Source organism: Juglans microcarpa x Juglans regia, chromosome 3D, assembly GCF_004785595.1.
Source record: "Juglans microcarpa x Juglans regia isolate MS1-56 chromosome 3D, Jm3101_v1.0, whole genome shotgun sequence".
NCBI classification, from domain to species: Eukaryota; Viridiplantae; Streptophyta; class Magnoliopsida; order Fagales; family Juglandaceae; genus Juglans; species Juglans microcarpa x Juglans regia.
This window is the reverse complement of record NC_054598.1, coordinates 10,916,201-10,938,158: the sequence shown is the minus strand read 5'-3', so window position 1 is coordinate 10,938,158 and position 21,958 is coordinate 10,916,201. Positions and strand designations below refer to the sequence as shown.

Here is a 21,958-nt window from a genome sequence, read left to right as displayed (position 1 = left end):
ATAAAATTAAATTTGTTTTGGATTTTCCTCATTGTCAATGACCCCGGATGATTTTTTCTTCATTTTATTGGAAAATATACATTTAATAATTATTCAATAAAGTAATTTCGAATGAATGTCTTGGAGTGGCTCTGCTCAAAAGTAAGAGTTAATTCTTTAATTTTGGACCATCTCGTTTTTTCTTTTTTTCTTTTTTGGGGCTATCGTGCTTATAAAAAGTGTTAAAAGTATTTAATTTTATCCCTTCTATATTATTGGCGTTCTTTAATTTTATTCTAAAATAAAAATAAATAAAATTGTGCAGACCCAACTGATTCCTGTGAGGTTGGGTTGACTAGGCAATAAATGGGCTAAATACATCGATTGCAAATTATTTTTATTTTTAATTACCAATACATTATCCAATTATCTTGGAAATGAGCTCCTTATTATTTAAAATATAAAACACTTGTTTTATTTCTTCCACAGCAAAGAACATCAGACATATGGAGGAACAAAAAAACCATAACTTCGTGAATGTGTTGGAAATGGTTGAAATTTTGAATTAGTATCTTAGGGTAAAAATTAAAGCGATTAATCTGGATTGAGAAACACTCTCAATCTATTTTATCCCATATTATTATTATAATTTTGATAAATTCTAACATAAAATAAAATAAATAATTTAATTTTTTCAAATTTTAAAATAAAAATAATATTAAAAAAAATATTTTAATATATATTAAATTATAAGAAATCTCAATTCGAAGTTTTAAGCGTGTCATTATTTAAAATACAATTTAAATCATATCTTAAAATGATTAGAGTTGAAAAATGATTACATTAGGTGAGATTTTTTGGTGAGATTTTTTGGGATCTTGGCCTTTAATTTTCCTGCAGCAACGAAGTGTTTAAGATTGTAATTCACCTCGCGCCCCCATTGCATGATCTTAAGATATTAATCCAAAGGCAGCCACGTGTTAAAAGCCATAATTGTGCTTTTTTAACTCAGAAATGGACTATTTTTTTTTTTTTTTTTCTTTTTTCTTCCTCAGAGAACACAGAGGATCGGCCAATCAAATTCAAGATCCAGCGGAACAAAAGCCTCGATCCCATTCATGTAAATATCTATGACCCACAAGGGCACTTGTTAGTTCCTTCCTTAACCTCATCCTTCCCATAGTAGTAGAGTGGGACCCACATTTTGTCTGCTGCATTAGCCAATTAAACACTACTTAAAATGGAAATTACTTTCGAGATCATTGAAAAAAAATTCCACGTTATGAATTTGGTGGCGTTAATTTTGAGGTGAACAAATCGCTCTAAGAAATAAGAGGATGGTGTATTCGTGAAGTTTGCCGGTGAATGTTGTTACAGTAATGCGGGTGATGTGTCTATATAAATACAGTTATTGTAGTACATATATGTGTTGGATATGATACTCCAAATTGTCAATGCCGTAGAAATATATTTTTTTAATATCTGTAACAAAAGCAAGAAAGAAGGTAGGGAGAATCTAGAAATTTTCATTTCTTTTCATTACCTCATGAAACAGAAATAAATTAGATTTTTTTTATTTATATTTATGTATAAATTGGAAAGGAAATAAGAGAGAGAGAGAAGTGAAGAAAAAGCAGGGAATAAGAAGCGACCGGATGTTGACAAATTTCATGTCACTGTTCTTAGAAGGTCGTTTGTTTGTGTGAAGATTTCTTATCTGGGATATCTCTCTCTTCCTCTCTTTAAAGAAAAAAAAAAAAAAGAAGAAGTTTTCTCTCTCTAAAAACTCTATTCTTTGAGAGAGAAAGAGAGTGTCCCAGCAGATCGAAATCTCCCCCTTTTCTTCAATCCGGTGAAGATCTAAGCTCCTTCAATGGTGCTGTATAAACACCCACTTTGTTGTTTGTTTAATAATTATTGGTATTATTTTATTTAGCTGCTTGGTCTCCGTGGTGAGAGTTTAGGACTCGAATTTTTCCATGATGTGGAGTTTCTGTTGGATGATTCAATCGACGCAGGATTCTCGAGGAGAGAGGTGATAAGAGGATGTGGGTCTGAGGTAAAATTAATTTTTACCTGCTAATTTATCGATTTCTGGTTTTTGCTTGATAATTTCGTTAATTGGGTTTCCTTTTATTTTATTTTATACTTTTTCCTTCTTTTTTATTTTGTTAAGTTGTCGGCTTTTCTATGGCTGGGTTGCGCATTTGTTTTTTGTTGTTCCTTTGCGGCTTATAAACCCCACTGATTTCTTTTTTGATGCTTAATCTGTCTCTCCTTTTTTTCTTGTTTAAAAAAAAAATGGTTCGGGTATTAGGTTTTGATTGGTGATTGTAGTATTTGTTTGCCGCGTTGTGTTGTTAATATTTGCTCATGTATGTTAATTTTGAGTTGTAGCTGCGTAGGATCTGTTCTATTAACTTTTATTCTGCTGGAGTTACTCCTCATCCCGATAATTAGCATAGAAAACTCGAAGCTTTCCTTCTTGATCTTCAGGCTTCTAAAAGTTGCAGCGTACTGTTTTTCCCCCTTCAATTTTTGGTTGATGTTGAGGTTTCTGTGTGATGTGAAAAGCTTAAGGAGATTACCAGTTCTTTTGGATTATGTTGCCGGTATATGCCATCTTTTGGGTGTGTGCTTCTATCTGCTTTAGTGAAGGATTTTAATAAATCATTACAAATGTTGCATTCATTCTAGATGAAGTTTTAGTGAAGGAGAGTTGTGTAATGATGAGTTAGTGGTTTGATCAAATATCTGGCCTTGAAAGCCCAATTGATTATAATTGGATTATCTGTTGCATATCCCTTTTCTATGGTACCATGGAACTGTTCCTTGAGAAATGTAGATTTATATTCTTACAGTAGCATTTATAGAAGGAGCATCATATTGATATTGTCAGTGTTAATGGGCAATATCAATTTGGAATGTGAGGAAAGTACTTGAATATAATATTTGTAATGAGCTCCCTGAGAAAGAGGATCTATGCATCTTAAAAAATTTAAATGATGAGAGAAATGATTTGTGATAAGAGAAACTATCAAACCTGTTTGGTTGAATGAACTAATATTATACTTTCTTAGATCTTTTATTTCCTTGTTATTTTCTCCAGAACAGGTGACTATTGAGTGTTATTTAAATTTTCCAATGTGGTTATAATAAATGTTAGGTGATCAACAGCGTTTGTGAAAAACTTCATTACTCATGTTTCTAAAGTAATTTTTACAAGTGTGCATTCAGGCTGTGCCAGATGCTTGCTTTTTTAGAGTCAATTCGTTTATGGTAAGGAAGTCCATTAAATTAACTTATCAAAAAAAAAAAAAAAAAAAAAAAGGAAGTCCATTAAATTAATCTCTTTGAAGGCGCAAGCCAAGAACTCCTAAATTTTCTCTCGACAATGATATACTCATAAATGACATGGATCTCCTTTATGTGCCTAGTAACTGAGTTTTGGCATAGTGGGAACTTCAGATAGTCTGATGTTGCAGTATTCTCTCTCTCACCCTTTCACCCATCTTTCATTCCGTTTAGCCCAGATATTGATTTACAGCATTCTACATATGCGAATCTACTCTAATTGCTCACTCTTTTCTCCAAAGAAAAGAGTTGACTTTTCCTTAATTCTTGTAAGTATCCTAAAATGTAGCCCCATTCTATTATCATGTTGTAGATTCCCTTTAGGTGTCATATAGCAATTCGGGGCGGAGAGCAATTCTTGAATTTATAGAGTGAAGAGGCTTCTTTAGGATAAGTTATGCTGTTTAATTTACATGCTAGGTCTATAAGGTCATGGGACATAGTATATGGAGGGAGAGGTAGGATAACATAATCAAGCAGTTTAAAGTTGAAGAAGATTTAGGACATGAGATTAATAAATAGGAATGGAACAGAGAAGCAAACATAAAATAGGATATTTACCAGGGAAAATCTTAGAAAATATGTTGGAAACGCAAGCAAGCGAATATGAAGTGACATACATGCACATAAAATGCAACACTGGTCCTTGTGGCTCATACAAGATGAGAATCTTGGTACTTAATCAAGCATTCCCTTGAACTTGTGTAGTCTTTTGTGTTACCACTTTCCGTAAACATTGCCTATTGGCTTGTCTGGTTCCTGCATCGCCTAGGAAATCTTAACTTGCTTTATTGGTTATGAATTGCCCTTTGTGTCAAGAATTAAGTTGATTCCAACCATCACAGCCATTTATCCATACCTTCTCTCTCCAGACTCTTGTGGCCATGTTGCACATGTTCCAGTAATTTCTGTCTTTTGACAGCACTGATCTGGGCAAAAACACCCATCAGGATAATGAAACTCATATCAATCAGTATTGATGGTTTATTGGCGCTACAGAAAGCAGTTTCTAGTAAAACAAAACTGTAAAAGGTTTATCTTTTTTTAATATACTTATCTACTGATAAAAAAAAATCTTTTTCAAAGATAGCAAATGACCTTTGTGCTCAACTATGAGAAATTCTTAGACAGTTAGCATTTTCTTCTATGTATGTGTATGATTATCTGCCATTGTTTTTTCCACCCTTACTAAAAACTGGGGGGAACAGTTCTGTTTAGTGGGAATCTTTACAACAAACTATATATATTCATTGTTACTTTTATGGTTGTTATGCATGTTATATTTGAAATGTTTCTTCATGGATTTTCAGGAATGGGAACAAAAGTGCATTGTAAAAGTCTCTTGCCAGGATATTACCCAATGAGGGATCTTAATGAGAATTCTAACAGCTGTAGCTGGCCCCTATATTATGGTGATAAAACCTTTGTAAATGGGCAGTATTATAATGGTTTCCTGCCGAGGGCTGCCGCAGATCTTTATCCAGGTTATGATAAGGATGTAGTGAAGCAGACAATGCTTGAACATGAGGCAATATTCAAAAAACAGGTATTCAAATTTTCTTGGCCCTTTCAAATACCATATGGTTCATTAATTAGGTTCTTACTGTATTGAGTTTATATGCAGAGGACCTTGATTTGATATGAGTTTAAGATGAATTAAGATGAGCCTTGCTTGCTTACCTCTGTTTGAATTATAGAAACTCAGGTAAATAGATATATTATGAATTTTCTGTCATTATCCAGGTGCATGAACTTCATCGCCTTTACAGAATACAGAGGGATTTGATGGATGAATTCAAGGGGAAAGAACTACATAAAAACTTGATGCCCGTGGAGACATCATTGTCATCTAGTCCCCTAGTAACTCAAATCACGTCAGAAAATGCCCGAAAATGGCATATCCCCAGCTTCCCACCAGCAAACTCTGTTTATGCTAGGCCAACAGTTTCAGGTGTCGAGGACATTCATTCTCCTTTGAGTTATGTGAAAGGAAACGGCACACAAGGCGGTCTTTTTCCATCCCAAAATGAGGGTAATTCAAAGGATTTAGAGATGCTGGACTCCAGACCTACAAAGGTCAGGAGAAAAATGATTGATCTTCAACTTCCAGCTGATGAATATATTGATACTGAAGGAGAAAACTTGAGCGAAGAAAAAGTGCTTGGTGTGTCAAACTATCATTCCAATAGAAACCATAAGCTAGCCCCTGAGAAGGGTGTAAGGCTGTTTCTTGGCAATGGTGAGAAGTGTGGCATTCAAGGAGATGCTTTGACATCTGATTCGTGTTTAGAGAGCAGAAATGGTTTGGCCGACTTGAATGAGCCTATCCTGGTTGAGGAAGCAAGTGCTTCTGGACATGTTGACCTTCTGAGCCAGGGTGCCTCTTGCCGTGAGACTCAAGGCCCCGATCTGTCTGCTAAGCCAAACTTGCAGTTTCTAAGTTTGCCTAAGGGAACTTTACTCAACTCCCACCATGGAAGTGATAATGGGACTCAAAACAATGGGCACTTAGAGAACAATGGAAATGAAAAGGGGTGGTTTTGCCATGTGCTCGAAGCAGGTATAATTTCTTCATCAAGTTTCACAAACAATCCTTGAGTTGGTTCTTTTTGAATTTTGCAATAGGTGTAACTCCTTTTTAAGGATTTTATTGGGTAGAATTATTCCATTGGGTTAGATATTTTTCATATGGCTGCCATTTTGTTTTACAGGGCCCAGTAAAAGCAACTTGAAATCTGCCTCTCAAGGTCTCCAACCAGAAATATCTTCCCAGCCAATGCAAGTTTTGCTTAACAAAGCCCACGAAACTTCTGGTTACTATCTGACTGATAAAAGCAAAGGAGGATCGTGGAATGAAAGAACGGTTTGTGCTTCGGAAATCTCTAATAGAAGTCATGAAATCTCCAGTAATAAGCATCTCGGGTCAATGGTGGCCTCCCATGTGCCCAGTCCATATCCTATTGCTCCTTCCTCTGATTTGGTCAAGTCTTGGTCTCACTCAGTCTCATCTTGGGAAAAGCAAAGTAGTACCTTAAGCCAGAAGTCAATATCAGGTAACAAACAACCATGCTTGAACTCATCTGCTGCTACCTTGAGTAAAAGTTCTCAGTCATCAGTGCAGAGCAATGGATTTTTGGGAGATGCGTGGCATCTTAAGAGCAATTCTAGATGTAACCCAGGTTTTGGAAGTGATGCGTCTTACAGAAATGGATTTTGTCAGGGGTCGTCATCTGGGTCCAAGGAACTATCGGTTCACCTCCCTTCAAGAAGCTATGACTATATGAACTGCATCAATGATCATAACAGAGCTCCTGATCACTTCATCAGTAATGGTTTTGTGAAGCACCCGAGGGGCTCAGATCACATGGACAGGAAATCTGTAAAAGATGAGAACTTGAATGTGGTGCTTTCAAATAGCTCATCCAACAAAGTAGCTCCCAGGCAAGATTTTGAGATCATAGATGAAGGACGGAAGCATGAAGACCATCTTTCAGTCTTGCCATGGCTTAGACCTAAGCCTTCTTCTAAGAATGAGGCCTCCAATGCTGGGAGGGTTTCAAACATAGAGGAGCTAAGTTTCTTTCAATCTTCACCAAGTCGGTTTTCCAACAAAAGTGAAATGGAGAAGGGAATGAATCACATTTTTACCCAGAATATAAAATCGGTTTCATGTTCTAACGATGTTGAGGTCAAGAGGATTGAAATAGGTGACAACCTGAGTAACAGAAAGATTCTTGGGTTTCCCATATTTGAAAAGTCGAATATTTCTAGGAATGAGTCTTCTTCTTTCACCTCCCCTCTGTGTCTCATCATCTCCCACCTGAAGGTGAAGTTGTGGAGAATGACAGGAAAAACAGAGTCCTTGATATAAACTTGCCTTGTGAACCTGCAGTTCTTGAATTGGGTGATCGGACAGCAGAAACTCCAGTTAAAGATAAGAAAACAGATGCAAACATTTCCATTTTCAGACATAACATTGATTTGAATTCCTGTATAAGTGATGATGAAGAATCCTTGGTACCTTCTTTTCCAAGCACTCCAGTGAAGGTTACAGCAGGGATAGATTTAGAAGCTCCCATAGTTCAGACTGAGGAGGATTCCATTCATGGAGATAATGCAGAGAAGCAGCATGCTGCTCCTTTGCAATTATTACAACACAAAGCTGAGAACCCACAGGATGAGCTCATGATGATAGCAGCTGAGGCAATAGTTGTAATCTCATCGTCAGGTTTCCACAATCAGTTTGATGATACCACTTGCAAGCCATCGGAAGCTTCTGAGACTGACCGCCTTAATTGGTTTGTCGAAATAGTTTCCTCGTGTGGAGATGAAATTGAGAGCAAGTTTGATGAAATTTTGAGAGTCAAAGATGGTGAGGATAATGAGGAGGAAGGAAGTGATTACTTTGAATCCATGACATTAAAACTAATGGAGACCAAGGAAGAAGATTATATGCCTGAACCGTTGGTTCCAGAAAACTTAAAGCTGGAGGAAACTGGAACTACTTCATTACCAAATCGGCCCCGGAAAGGCCTGGCAAGGAGGGGAAGGCAGCGAAGGGATTTCCAAAGAGACATCCTTCCAGGCCTTGCTTCTCTTTCAAGGCATGAGGTAACAGAAGATCTTCAGACATTTGGGGGGCTGATGCGAGCAACAGGTCATTCATGGCATTCTGGGTTGACAAGGAGGAGCTCTACTAGGAGCGGGTGTGGAAGGGGGAGGCGGCGGTCAGCAGCGAGTTGCTCACCCACTGTGCCAACCCCAGCTTGCACTCCACTGATACAGCAGCTTAGTAACATTGAAGTGGGACTTGAGGATAGAAGCCTAGCAGGGTGGGGGAAGACAACTAGACGACCCCGCCGGCAGAGATGCCCTGCAGGCAATCATGCATCTATCCCTTTAACCTAATTGTGGAAAGAGGCCTTGATATATTGATTTAGAAATTTATAGAGGGAAGTAAGGAGTTGTTTCTCTGGCTGAGGGGAGGTAGGAAAAGTGGTTCTGAGACATGGAGACCTGCCATTGTACATTTATTGGCCTAGAATTTGGGCTGGCTTGATTATCTATCATGAGTGTTTACAAACTTTGTATTTTCCGAAATAATGTTGTATGATTTCTTCCGGCATATATAATAGCATTCCTTCACTTTGTGTGTTTTTACAGCCACTTGGATCTTTGGGGGCGTTTTTCTCTTGATAGTCATTTATTATTGAATATTGACCCATAGGTGAGTGCTAATGAATATTCATGCCAAGAAGAAAGAAGAAAGAAGAAGAAGAATGTTGGGTTGAAAAAGCATGCTAAAATGCTATCTCTGCTTTAGGACACTCGCCCGGAAAGATTATCTGAGATTGCATTTGATTGCCACTTTTCTGATGAACAGATAGATTTATTTTCACTTCTCTACCAGCATAATGAGAATAGAATAATATATAGTACGTGAAAAAGATTCGTGGCCCATTTTTTTCTCACACTAGTAATCATATTAAGCGAATTTATTCCGACTTAATTTTTTTTATCAATAAATACAAATTTTATTAAAAATAGGCGAAGCCAAGTATACAAAATATATATATATATATACACACACACACACACAAGATTTCGATTTAATTTATTCTCACGTTCTGCCTTCGAACAGTAATGCATTCGAGGGACATAAATTAGTGGAGTTAATTTTACTGAAAAGCAAATACATACTTGTTTTTTTTTTTTTTTTCCTTTGAAAATCAAATCATTTCTCATCATTTATTTGTAAAAAAGTTATCTAAATGGCTTCTTAATTATCTATTCAGAAAAAGGAAAATCAAAATGTATGTATATTTGAAAATCTTAAAGGTATGGATTTAGATTGTAAGTTGAGATGAAATGAAAGTTAAAAGTTGAATAAAATATTGTTAGAATATTATTTATTATTATTATTATTTTAGAATTTGATAAATTGAATTTTTTATTATATTTTATATGAAAATTTAGAAAAATTGATAAAATTAGATGAAATGAAGTACTTCTTGTATTTAAATGGAGCCTAAAAAAGAATGGAAAATGATTTTTCCACAATATTTTATACAACACATTGTACAACAATGTGTTAAATAAATAGTATTTTTATAAAATTATGTTATTTTTATAAGATGTTTTACAAAAATATTTTTCATTTAACATATTGTTATACAATGTATTGTACAAAATGTTGTGGATATATCATTACTCAAAGAATTTAGTTTTAGATTAATAATTTTGTTGGAAAATATTATTTAACAAAATAATTTCAACTTTGAAGGGAGCGCACGCAAGAGAGAAGGGCGCGTGGGGACAGCGGAGGAGATCTTTCATTCAGAAATGTGGGATGGTAGACTCCAAATGCGTCGGCGTGTCGGTGTCTGAGAGCTGATTTGTAGTACTTTGTGGTCTTCAGTCAATGGTTGTCTCTTTTTTTATTATATGAATTATTTAGATACGCCTTGCACCAATCATAACTCCCCGTAACCAAATCCCACCTTCTGTCCTTTTCTTGTCTTATCTTGGACGTGAGTAACCTTTTATTTTATTTTATTAAACTTAAATAAATTGAGATGATTTATAAATAATAATAAAATTATTAATTAAAATTAAATGACATAAAATGGATTGAAATAAAATAATTACATCTCACAAACCAACTCACTTCTATATGCTTTAAAAAAAAAGAAAAAAAACTCACTTCTATATATAAACGGACCCTAATCCTTATTTTATTATCCACGTTTCTTAGAAATTTCAGTGCCACGTTTTAAATAAATATTTGCATTCAAAATTTCATGTATTTTTTTTATTTTTAAAAAAAATGAGTAAATATGAGATCTAAATAAAAAAAATTAATTTTATAATGATTGATCCCACTCTTTTTTAAAAAAGTGCATGATGTTTACACAATTTATAATTATATAACTATTGAAAATATGTCGTGCATCGACGTATCATAATTAAGGATGATAAAATAAATAATAGTATCATTCTTGTATGTGTTTATATTTACTCTATTATAATAAATGACTATCTAACTGTAAATAGAATTTTTTTTTCATTAACTTTTTTTTTTCATTAAGTCCTGTTTTACCAAAAGACCCTTAAAATTCTTGACCATTTGATGTGTAGCTCCATTGTAAAATTTAATGAAGGATCATGTTTTACCAAAAGGTCCTTAAGATCGTTGACTATTTGACGTGTAGCTCCTTTGTAAAATTTAATGAAGGATCATGTTTTACCAAAAGACCCTTAATAGCCTCGCAATTAGATACTTTGTTGAAGTTTAGATTTTTTTTAATCTTTATTTTTCGTCTTTCTTTAATCTTATATTTTTTTTTCAGACAATAACCTATTGACTTTTTCATTTTTTTATTTAAATCATTATGTCAGGTGCACCCCAGAACTAACGTACCCGAGGCTGTTCCCTAGTTTATATATATATGTACTTTACACTTTCAAATTATCATGGATTTTTTATTTTATACCCTTAACTATTAAAATTGATATTTATAATCTTTATTAAGATTCGACTATCAAGATTATACGATATCTCGTATTTTTCATTTATCTTAAATGATATAGTGAGAAGTAGGGTATAGAGCATCAGTTTTGGATAATTTGATAATGCAAAATTTACATTTCCTTTAATTTATTAAGTTCTCTCCCATGTCTTAGCTTAATTGCTCCCCTCTCTCGCCCGTAAAAGTCTATAAAAACCTTTTCCAAAATTTCTATTTTTAATCTAAATATCTTTACAACAGAAATCTCAATCATTAAAACATTTTATTTTAATTTTCTTAAAAAATAAAAACTTAAATTAAGTATACAAATCTGTAAAAAAAAATTATCTTACAATAGTATGAATATTATTTTTTTCGTACTTTCAATGGATTCTGCCACTTTTAAAATCCTAATAAAAGCATTTCTCAAAAAGAAAAAAAAAGAAAGAAATTCTGCATTCAAACACGTTTTTTTTTTTTCTTTTACAAATGAGATGAATTGATTCCAAAATTTCATTGGGGAAACCTCACAAAAAATCTTAGTCACATATAATACGAAGGGATATATAGCAACTTATGTTTCAAAATGAAGGCTAAATGATGATTTTGATAATTTAGTGGCCATATTAAAAATAATAATAATAATAATAATAATAATAATTTAGAAGGTAAAATGATTAGTATATTTGATCAAAAAATTATCTGAATTTCAGACTTAAAAAAAAACAGATGTGCAATACTAGATATAATGGTGTGTTTGGATAGTAAGATGAGATGAGATAATTTTAGATAAGTTGAATAAAATATTGTTAAAATATTATTTTTTAATATTATTATTATTTTGAAATTTGAAAAAGTTGAATTGCTGATTAAATTTTCTGTGAAAATTTATAAAAATTATAATGATAAGATGAGATTAGATAAGTTGAAATAGTTTCTATATCCAAACGAGTCTTAAGGATGTGCAAGTTCTGCATACTCCTTTTAAAAATAAATAGAATTCACAATTAAAAAAATAATTTTTTCATACTAATATTAAATTTATTAATTTTTATTTTAAATTTACACATGTTAAGATTACAAATATTATTTTTGTCGGAGAAAATCTACTGTGCTCTTTCCTCTATTTGACCCCCGAAAGGCAAAGGCGAAAAATAAAATAATTTCTCAAAATAAAAATTAGGCTCATGATCAGCAAAACGGAAAAGGAAAGGACGGGAATGCCAATGCACTTCGTCTCCAAGAAGCTCAGATGAGCAAGACAAACCATGAAACTCATCTCCACCTTACGTGCACGCCTCCCTCTCGCAAAAAAATCTTTCTCTCCATGCAGGAATCTCGCCTATGCAACCCAGCAACAACCCTTAGAGCCTCCGGAACTCGCTCATACCATAGCTTCTATGTCGTCCATCTCTTCGAACCCCTGTTTTTCTCTTCTGGGTTTCTGCAGGAACTTCGATTCTCTCAAGAAGACCCACGGCTTGCTCATTGTACACGGCCTCACCGGTGAACTTCAATGCGATACTAAATTGGTTAGCCTGTATGCTTCTTTTGCGCGCGTTGGGCATGCCCGCTTGGTGTTTGATAGGATAGAAAAGCCGGATTTTCTTTCTTGGAAGGTGATGATCAGGTGGTACTTTTTGAATGATTTGCATTCGGAGATTATTCGGTTCTATTCCCGTATGAGAATATGCGTAAGAGAGTGCGACAATGTTGTTTTTTCGATTGTGTTGAAGGCGTGCTGTGAGTTGCGCAATCTTGATGAGGGGAGGAAGGTACATTGCCAGATTGTTAAGGCGGGGAGCCCTGATAGTTTCGTCATGGCGGGTCTTGTTGATATGTATGCGAAATGCAGAGATATTGGGAATTCTCGCGAGGTGTTCGATGAAATTCTTGACAGAAATGTGGTTTCCTGGACATCAATGATTGTGGGGTATGTGCAGAATGATTGTCCGCAAGAAGGTTTGATTTTGTTCAATAGAATGAGGGAAGGATTGGTTGAAGGTAACAAGTTTACAGTAGGGAGCTTAGTTACTGCGTGTACAGATTTACGGGCTTTACATCAAGGGCAGTGGCTTCACGGGTACGTGATCAAGAATGGTTTTGAATTCAATTCTTTCTTGGTGACAGCACTTCTCGACATGTATGTTAAGTGTGGGGAAGTTAGAGATGCTCGTTCTGTATTTGATGAGCTCTCTGCTATTGATCTTATTTCATGGACTGCAATGATGGTAGGGTACGCACAGAGTGGCTACCCCAATGAGGCATTAAAGTTGTTTCAGGATGAGAAATGGGCTGATCTATTGCCAAATTCTGTTACGACTGCAACCGTGCTTTCTGCATGTGCACAGTTAGGCAATTTAAATTTGGGAAGGTCAGTTCATGGTCTGGGGATTAAACTCGGGTTAGGAGAACCTCCAGTTAGAAATGCTCTTATAGATATGTATGCAAAATGTCATATGATCAGGGATGCTCGTTATATATTTGAAACAGTTTTAGACAAGGATGTGATCACTTGGAACTCAATTATTTCTGGCTACTTCCTAATTGGTTATGCATGTGAAGCCCTTGAGCTCTTTAATCAAATGAGATCAAATTCTGTCTCACCTGACGCGGTCACACTTGTTTCTGCTCTCTCAGGCTGTGCTTCCCTTGGTGATCTTCAAGTTGGTTCTTCACTTCATGCTTTCTCTGTAAAGGAGGGCCTACAATCATCCAGTGTCTATGTTGGCACTGCACTTCTAAACTTCTATGCCAAATGCGGAGATTTGAAGTCCGCTCGTATGGTATTTGATGGGATGGGAGAGAAGAACACTATCACGTGGAGTGCAATTATTGGTGGTTATGGGATGCAAGGGGATGGTAGTGGGTCCCTTGCACTTTTCAATGATATGTTGAAAGAAAAATTGGAGCCCAATGAAGTAATTTTTACTACTATATTATCAGCGTGTAGCCATGCAGGGATGATTGGGGAGGGCTGGAGGTGTTTCAATCTAATGTGCCAGACCTATAACTTTGTTCCTGCAATGAAGCATTATGCATGCATGGTAGATCTATTAGCTCGGGCTGGAAAACTCGAAGAAGCCTTGAACTTTATTGAGAACATGCCAGTTCAACCAGATGTTAGTTTGTTTGGATCTTTTCTCCATGGATGTGGACTCTATGCAAGGTTTGATCTTGGAGAAGTTGTTATCCAAAAAATGCTGGAGTTACATCCTAATGAAGCTAGTTACTATGTACTCATGTGTAACTTGTATGCTTCAGATGGAAGATGGAGCCAGGTTAATCAGATGAGAGAGCTGATGAAGCAAAGAGGATTGAGCAAGTCCCCTGGGTGTAGCCTACTGGAGATGGATATCTGTGGTGATAACTCACCAGCCAAAGTTGCAACTCTTCAGTAGTTAGACGCTTCATCAAACATGTTTTCGATGGGGTCGAGAATGTGAAACTTAAGGTGATAAGGGTGTCCCAAAGAGTTCGGTTCTGCCACGAACTCAAATTGAACTGCCTCGCTCTACTATTTAGGAGAGGGCTCCAAGGGATAACCTTGGGACATGGCGCTTAAAAATAGACAATCCCACGTCTGCGACGTAAACATGTACAACCCTTTTGGTTGGGGCTGGCTGGCTTGATTTGGGGGGAAAGCCGAGAACTTGGGTCCCGGCTTCATGAGTTGGCTGAAGATCCAATTCTTGGAATGAACATTCTTTCGGCATCATATCAATTATCAAATCAGAAACCCCGGATATGGCTTTCGGAAGGTCTTGTGCCTTTTACAAAGAACCGTGGTGTCAACAAGACCACCTGACATGACTACCAAAACTGACATCTTACCTTATATCCATGAGGATGTATATTGCTACGGCATGCAGTGAAGATTTTGAAGTCATTGAGAACTCCATGGTTTTGTGAATAGCATATCAATTACAGCACATTTCTTGAAGAGCAATTGCTGAATTTACTGTGGTGAGGATTGACAAAAGTCAAAAAAGAAAATAAAGTTATTATCATTTTGGGTAAGTTGTCTTTTCACATCTTCCACATCAACTTATTACATCATTGGCAATGCCTCCCCGGAATTTTACATGTGAGCAATTAATCCCTTTGCAGTTATATCTTGATGTTTAACCTTAAGTTAATATGTTTATGAGCAAATTAGTAAGTCTATAAGAGGGATTTTTTTTCTGGGACAATACAATGAAATAAGCACAATTTTCAAGCGTCATTATTCTTGTTTTCTGAGCGCATATATATATATATATATAATATGATAATGATATAGATACCGCCCTCTTACTACCTATTTATTATTTTTTTTATATTTGATTTTTTTTTAATTTTACTTAATAGTTAAAGAAGTGAGTATTAGTAAAATTATATATTTTTTAATTTTTTCTTAATGATTAAGCATGTTAAAAAAATATTTAAAAGAAAATGATAAACTTCAAGTACGCCATAAGTAGTAAATGAATAGTAAGAGAGTAGTCTACCCTATATGTGTGTGTATTTATGTCTTGTTTTCTGAGCATATTAGAAAGATATATTATGAATTCTAGTCGCACCCATGATCTGAGAAAGAGTCGTTTACTCTTCTTCCTTTTGTTTTGGGGTGGATGCAGCATCGAAATTGGACTTATAAATTACTGGGTTTTGGGAAAGAGGACTGTTACATCTACAAAATAATTATAGAAAATAATTTTATAAATTGATGTTATTTCATCTAATCCGTTAGATCTATTTTATAATAAATATAATTTTATAATTTGATAAATTACATTAAATCACGTCAGTTTGTAAAATTATTTTTATATAATCATTTTGTATCTATAGTATTTATCTTTGAGAAAAGGAGGTAGGTAGTGCACGGGACAGTCGAAGAAACACACGTTGTACTTGTTCATCAAACGGGTAAGCCAGGCATCGGCTCGGTATGGCATTGAATATTCGGCCTACAAAGAGGGCTTTTAGATGAAGCAGCACAGTGCACGTGTCTAGGCCCAATTATCAGTGCATTTGGGAATTGGGATTATAATCAAATTAGCCTCTGAAATCTGCGTACGGTCCAATCTACTATCGGATAAAAGCTATCAACACAAATTCCACTACGTACTTCTACTCTTAAACGCTTAACACAAATATTCAACAGGCATTAGTCTCTTAAGCATCAGCATGAGGCTCCTCATCTTCTGGATCAAAGGGTATTTCATGCCGGGGCCGATTGTATTTTTCACGCAGCTGCTTGATTGGGATGAAATCTCCAGCTCCATCCATTCCATAGAATAAAAAGGAGATATAGGGATGATCAAACCTGCCCTGCACATGAATAAGAGCAGCGGAAACACAATCAAACAATGTTGAAGGGAGCTCACTCTAGTCACAATTCAGGACAACTCCACGCACAGACCCAAAAAAGGGTTTCCCTTCGGAAAAAAAAAAAAAAAAAAAAAAAAAAAAAAAAAAAACAAAGGACAATCACCTTATCAGGTCGGTCAGAGGCTAATAGATTCTCCTCAGGAACTGCAACAAAGAAAACCATTTCACATGTTCAACGGGGAATTTGAAAAGCAAAAAGATAAAACCTCACAAAGCAACATTTCGACACTACACTTGAGGCTCATAAAACCCAACTTCAGTAAGTAGCGGACTCAAGCAGCAGCAAATTACCATAAGCCACCAGTAGATTGGGGTCTGCACGCACGTCAACCAAAACCTGGAAACAATAAGAACAGCATAATTGGAGGTAGTTATCGCACCGTGGCTGCTCATTCAACTAACCAATGAAATGAAAAAAATGAAAGCAGAAAACGAAAACATTTAAAAAGGGGAATAACAAACAGTACTGAAAAATATTCAAAATTTTAGGGAAGGTACATAAAAATGCAAATAGGTAAGTAGAGGTGTAAATTGATCCGATCCGGTCTGGAGGGGACGATGGACCGAAATTTTGGTCCATCATTTTCTTGGACCGGTCACCTCTAGTGGCCAGACTGGACTGTTAGCTATCAGTCCAGTCAGTCCATTTCAATCTGGGCCAGTTTCAAATGGGGGCCCAATCATACAAAAAAGCACATCATTCTTGAAGTATATAAAAAATTCCACAATGTGTATTTTCGGCCCATCAGTATAAAAAAAAAACCCACAATGTTTATAATTTTGAATAATACAACTATTTAACTTTATTTGCACATTTTTTTACTTAAAATAGCCTACAAATAGTTTTCAAATTATCAAAATTGATAATTATATATTAGTTAATTGATATTAGTTAATTAATAATTATATATTTAACATTTTATATTGTCAATAGTCATAAGTTAGATGAAAATTACATAATTCACTTATATAACTACTATATAAAATAATATATATAATTTATAAAAAAAAATATTTAAAAATATATATTTGTAGTTTAGTCGGTCGGGGTGAAAAAACCCCACCCCGGGACTGGACCGAAACCCATTCGGTCCCACAAATGGAGGACCGAAACCGACCAAACAAGTTTTCGGTCCTGGGTCCGGTCGGTTTTTCCAATATGGATCGAAAACTTTACACCCCTATGGGTAAGGGTGATCCAGACAATCCAAAATATTGAAAATGTATGAAGAAACAGCCAATGTATCACACTAGCATGATTATCCGAAGCACCACATCCTTCTATGACCCGAAGTAATTCAGACAAGGAACAAACTCATTTCACACGATATCAGAAAGAATTGGCTAATTTGGATAATGAGATGAGATAAGATGATTTGTGAGTAGTAGTAAAATGGCTTGTGAATAGTGAAATGGTTTCAGTTAATATGTTTTATGGGGTTTTGAGAAAGGAGAGAAAAAGTTGAATCAAAATGTTATAAAGTTAAAATATTATTAAAATATAATTTTTTAATATAATTTTTGTTTTGGAATTTGAAAAACTTGAATTGTTATTTGTATTTTGTTTGGAAGTTTGGAAAAGTGGTAATGATTAGATGGAAAAGTTAAAAATTTGAAATTGAAAAGTGTTTGTGTTTATGGTGTTTGGATATTGAGATGAGATGATATTAAATAAGATGGGATGAGTTGGGAGCACTTTCCTATCCAAATCAGGCCTTATTCATTCTAAAATAGGTCCATGAGGCCTTACAATAATGATACCCCCCAATCCAGATAGAGCGAGGAGGGGGTCAAGTGGGTCGGGTTACTAATATTACATGGAGTTAATCATATTTGGGAATTAACATAAAATCTTATATAATATTGACTAGGACAACGATGAACAAACCCCATAAATGTCAAAATTATAACTGACAAAGTTGGTTAAACCTGATAAAATGGCTGATTAGAACCTCGAGACAACTTTTCAACTTGGGCAATCTCCATCCATGAACTTGATTCACAGCACATGGGATCCATTCCACAAATTACAGCACGATAACCTGAAAAGATAACATGAGTCCTTAATAACAAAAACAAGCAGGAAAGGGAGAAAAAAGAGAATATTGGTCACTCATCAGAATGCGAGGAGCCTACTCCTGATTCTAGTGATTTCACTTTAATTCTTTACGGTTTCTCTACCAGTTACAGATGCTATAAGGCATTTTTTATAGGTAAAAGAAATTTTATTAATACTTAAGAAGGAATAGGCATAGCGCCCCAGTAAACAGGACATATAAAACAGAAAACACCTACTTAGAAATAGATACAAGGACAAGGCAGTTAAAATTAATTTCCTTCTGAAGCTTCCTTAATCATAACATTCTCAAAACTACTACGGCTCACAGCAACACTACAGCTAGCCTTATGCTCAAATCAAACTAACTAAGGCAGAAATAATCCATAAAATGGCAAAATAGTTCATACCGAAAATTTTGTGCTCCACTTTCTGTCCCAAACGAAATGTATATTGTGCATTTTCATATACCAGAGCTTTTGCTGATGCTGCCAAGGACTCTGCCTCGAGTTTGGAAATTTCATCCCGTAACTCTGCAGCCAAAGCATAATTCTCGCACTCAATTGCATTCTGAAGGTCTGCCCTGCAAGGAAAAAAGAAGGTGTTCTAATGTAATCTCAAAGTTGACCCGCTATGGCACAAGACAAGAATGAAGGTGAATATATAGGAAGAAAAAAACAATAGAAAGCGTCAGATATGTCAGAAACTTCTTTACAGAATCACTCAAATAAAACCTTAGGCAGATGCTAGGATGAGACAAATCAGGACACACCGTAGACGTATGATCCTTATAGCCTTATCTTGAGCTTCACTCTTTGAAGATGATCCCCGTTTTTCTTCTTGCTGCCTGATGACCTCTGCTTCAACCTTCCATGAGAAAGATTTTATAAGAAGGCTGAAAACCATTTAATGCACTAATTACAAGGATGCTTCTATGCATGTACTTGGAAACGAATTAGTGCAGGCAAGCATTTACTTACTTTTGGTGTTTTTTAACTCTGCAACTCCAAAAGGTCACAGTGCCAACAACTATTTAACAACTCAGTAATATCTCTATATTTATATCATCAAAATGCATAACTGCATGCATTACAACATAGATAATTTCATGAATCTCAAGCAAACATTACTGGCAGAACTACTGAACAGGTATTTGATGCAGGTAATAATTTATTTATTATTATCGGTAATGAAGGTTATTTATTTAATATTAAATCTTATGATATAGTACATCTAAGCAGGATAGATATGACTAACTTCGGTAAGCTTGTTTCTCAGTTGCTGTGCAATTTCATACTGCTCCAAATTTAGAGCATACTGCCATGTGTAGACAAAACGAGGGAGAGAAAAAAAGCTTGTTAGCACAATAAGAAATCTAAAAAAGATATGCTATAACATTTTAACATGCATAAAAATAAAAACCTAAAAAACAGCCTCAGAAAACCTGCACTCGAGTAGCCAAGTCCAGCTGGAAAAAGAAGATCAAAATGTCCTCATTAGCACTCTCACTACGCTCTGAACTTGCATCCAATCCCTGCCCACCTCCTTTGAACGGCCATCCAGCTTCAGCCCTTAAATTTCTGGGCCTTAATATATTGGAATTACCTGCCAAGAATAATTTTTGCATGCACTGATGCAAGATGTAATGTCTATCAGTTGCAGAGGCTATCCGAACTTTCTTCATTAGCTGGTAATGCTCCCTCCATGAAGGGATTGATCCATAAACCCCACTGTTTCCAGAAGTTGGAAGAGTGGTTAATGACAGACCTTGCACCATTTCTACCACACAATGACGTAATATTTTTTCCTGAAAAACTACTAGTTTTCCACCCCAGCATACGAGAATTGCTGCATCTGCACTAGGACAAATGGTGTATTTGGAGTCAGTCTATGTAGGTAGCCATTATTGGAACATCCAATCAAAATTGAAATCATAAATATAAATTCCAACGAGGCTATTCAACAACAGATCCCCAAAGAATACAACCAGTTTGTAAAGAATAAATAGGTATGAATTAGGGAACTTTCAAAATCAGTAATACATCGTTATATACAGTCAAGATAACTGCCAACTAACTTTAATCTGAGATATTGATTGAGTTACATATACACCAAGACTGGCTTATCTCTATTATCATCTCGCCAGTTAACTGAAAAATATATCTTATACAGTTATTTCTTTTCTTGAAATGTTTTTTGCTCTTAAACTTTGCTTTTGCTCTGCTTAACGGGTAGCTAATTCACAAGCTATCACAGAAGGCAACAATTTTCTCAACCAAATCAAAGCTTGGTAATATCTTTATCAACATTTCATAGACATAGTTTATCCCATATTCCAAAATTACATCATCTCTAATTATATGGGAAAAAAAAGTTCACAAGAAAAAAAAAACAACAAAATCACAATTCCAAGAACTCACAACTGATTTATGGAATAACAGAAAGTGCCCACAAATTGCACTAGGGGGAGCCTAGCAGAGAGAGAACAAAGCAAGTCCAGACATGGATGTTAGTAAGCACATATCAAAATGACTAGAACAACCCTAAAATTATTCTAAAAATCAATCATCTCAAGTGCTTCTGATGATTCTATCACGACTTTAACAAGAGAAATACAATTCGAATACACATGCATACCAGGGGCATCGTACTAGAATATTTCCCATTAGAAGGAAGTGAATTATATGCGACAGTCTTATTCGCATAAATATTATGGGTTAAAAGGCCCAAGACAAACCTCATTTATATTCCGCTCCTATAAATATCGTTCAAGCTCATTTGTATGGCACTCAGTTGAGTTAGGATAAAGTAGGCAGAAACAATGAGAAATCCCAGTTTAAGATAATAAAAAGTATATCCTTTATCCTACATCGTTTTCCCAGAATCCAAGCAAAAACATCATAAATTCAACTCCCGAACCAAGAGAATAGTTAACCCATCATATTCAAGGAGAATTAAGGAGGATGAATAAAGAAGAAAAAACAATACTTTTTCTTATTCTTAGGATTACACGTCACCGGAAAGTCGCCGGAGAAGCATGAAAAGGCGAAACCCCGAGTTCCCGTCCATACAAATATTTACTGAACTCGACAAAAATTAAAGAAGATATAGAAGAGAGAGTGGCACCACGCCACGTCACGGCACGGGAGTCCCACAAAGTCTGTATCCTGTGCATCGCGGATTCAGGAATTTGGGTGTTGCTGCGTACATTGATTTGACACGTTGAAACCACATTACTCGCACCGTTTTAAGTTCTTTTCATTTTCGTCTCGTCCATAAAAATTTCAAATTTGCATCTAATGCTTTTTTTCTAAGTAAGAGATTTTGCAAATAAACTATAATTAAGAATACTGTGTCAGAAATATATTACATCAATTAGGGGATCTTCCGGAGATAATTTGAAAGAGGGAAATATGTCCATACAAGCGGGTAAATACTACTTCTTTTTCAATTGATTGTCCGCATCAATTTTGAAATCGATATATTTTTAAAAATTCTCAACTTTCAAACAATTTCAATAATTCTAGGCATTGATTTTATTGTTCAATTTAGGCATTGATGCTACTTCTTATGCAATAGATTGTCCGCATCAGAGCAAGTCGTTCCAAATCAAGACTAAACTCGACTTTGATTTGATTTGTTTATATAAATAACATCATTAAGCAAAATGCCGATAAGTATAACTAAA

The 21,958-nt window shown here is 35.2% G+C and overlaps 3 protein-coding genes across 5 annotated transcripts; 2 read left to right on the top strand and 1 right to left on the bottom strand.

Moving 5' to 3' along the window:
* The first annotated feature begins 1,651 nt into the window (after positions 1-1,651).
* Positions 1,652-8,496, top strand: LOC121254757. The gene is given in 5 exon segments (XM_041154905.1): positions 1,652-2,038; positions 4,644-4,879; positions 5,077-5,893; positions 6,045-7,138; positions 7,141-8,496. Coding segments are annotated over 4 exon segments (3,246 nt in total). The 5' UTR covers positions 1,652-2,038; positions 4,644-4,645; the 3' UTR covers positions 8,242-8,496.
* A 3,505-nt stretch (positions 8,497-12,001) lies between these two features.
* LOC121256619 (pentatricopeptide repeat-containing protein At2g03380, mitochondrial) lies at positions 12,002-15,066 on the top strand. Its single transcript, XM_041157461.1, has one exon. The coding sequence runs from the start codon at positions 12,110-12,112 to the stop codon at positions 14,240-14,242; it is 2,133 nt and encodes a 710-aa protein (XP_041013395.1). The 5' UTR covers positions 12,002-12,109; the 3' UTR covers positions 14,243-15,066.
* Positions 15,067-15,833: 767 nt separating this feature from the next.
* LOC121255938 (clp protease adapter protein ClpF, chloroplastic) lies at positions 15,834-21,415 on the bottom strand. Of its 3 annotated transcripts, XM_041156504.1 has the most exons (10): positions 21,259-21,343; positions 20,691-20,741; positions 19,715-20,124; positions 19,528-19,587; positions 19,043-19,137; positions 18,681-18,853; positions 18,144-18,256; positions 16,506-16,551; positions 16,318-16,358; positions 15,834-16,154 (listed from the first exon to the last, which is right to left on the bottom strand). In XM_041156504.1, exons 3-10 carry the CDS (start codon positions 20,045-20,047, stop codon positions 15,999-16,001), a joined length of 1,017 nt encoding a protein of 338 aa, XP_041012438.1. In that variant the 5' UTR covers positions 20,048-20,124; positions 20,691-20,741; positions 21,259-21,343; the 3' UTR covers positions 15,834-15,998. The 3 variants fall into 3 exon arrangements, with proteins under 3 accessions (XP_041012438.1, XP_041012437.1, XP_041012439.1); XM_041156503.1 differs by lacking the exon at positions 20,691-20,741 and having other exon boundaries at positions 21,259-21,415; XM_041156505.1 differs by lacking the exon at positions 20,691-20,741 and having other exon boundaries at positions 19,715-20,129; positions 21,259-21,386.
* Between the last annotated feature and the right edge of the window lie 543 nt (positions 21,416-21,958).

Bases quoted from the DNA above. Each gene is read 5' to 3' on its own strand.
- LOC121256619 (XM_041157461.1), top strand. From the start codon at position 12,110: ATGAAACTCATCTCCACCTTACGTGCACGCCTCCCTCTCGCAAAAAAA.
- LOC121255938 (XM_041156503.1), bottom strand. From the start codon at position 20,047: ATGGTGCAAGGTCTGTCATTAACCACTCTTCCAACTTCTGGAAACAGT. The intron at 16,552-18,143 runs GTTTAACCAACT...TATTGTTTCCAG, and splicing joins CTAATCAGCCATTTTATCAG to GTTTTGGTTGACGTGCGTGC. The intron at 16,359-16,505 runs GTAATTTGCTGC...TCTTTGTTGCAG, and splicing joins CAATCTACTGGTGGCTTATG to TTCCTGAGGAGAATCTATTA.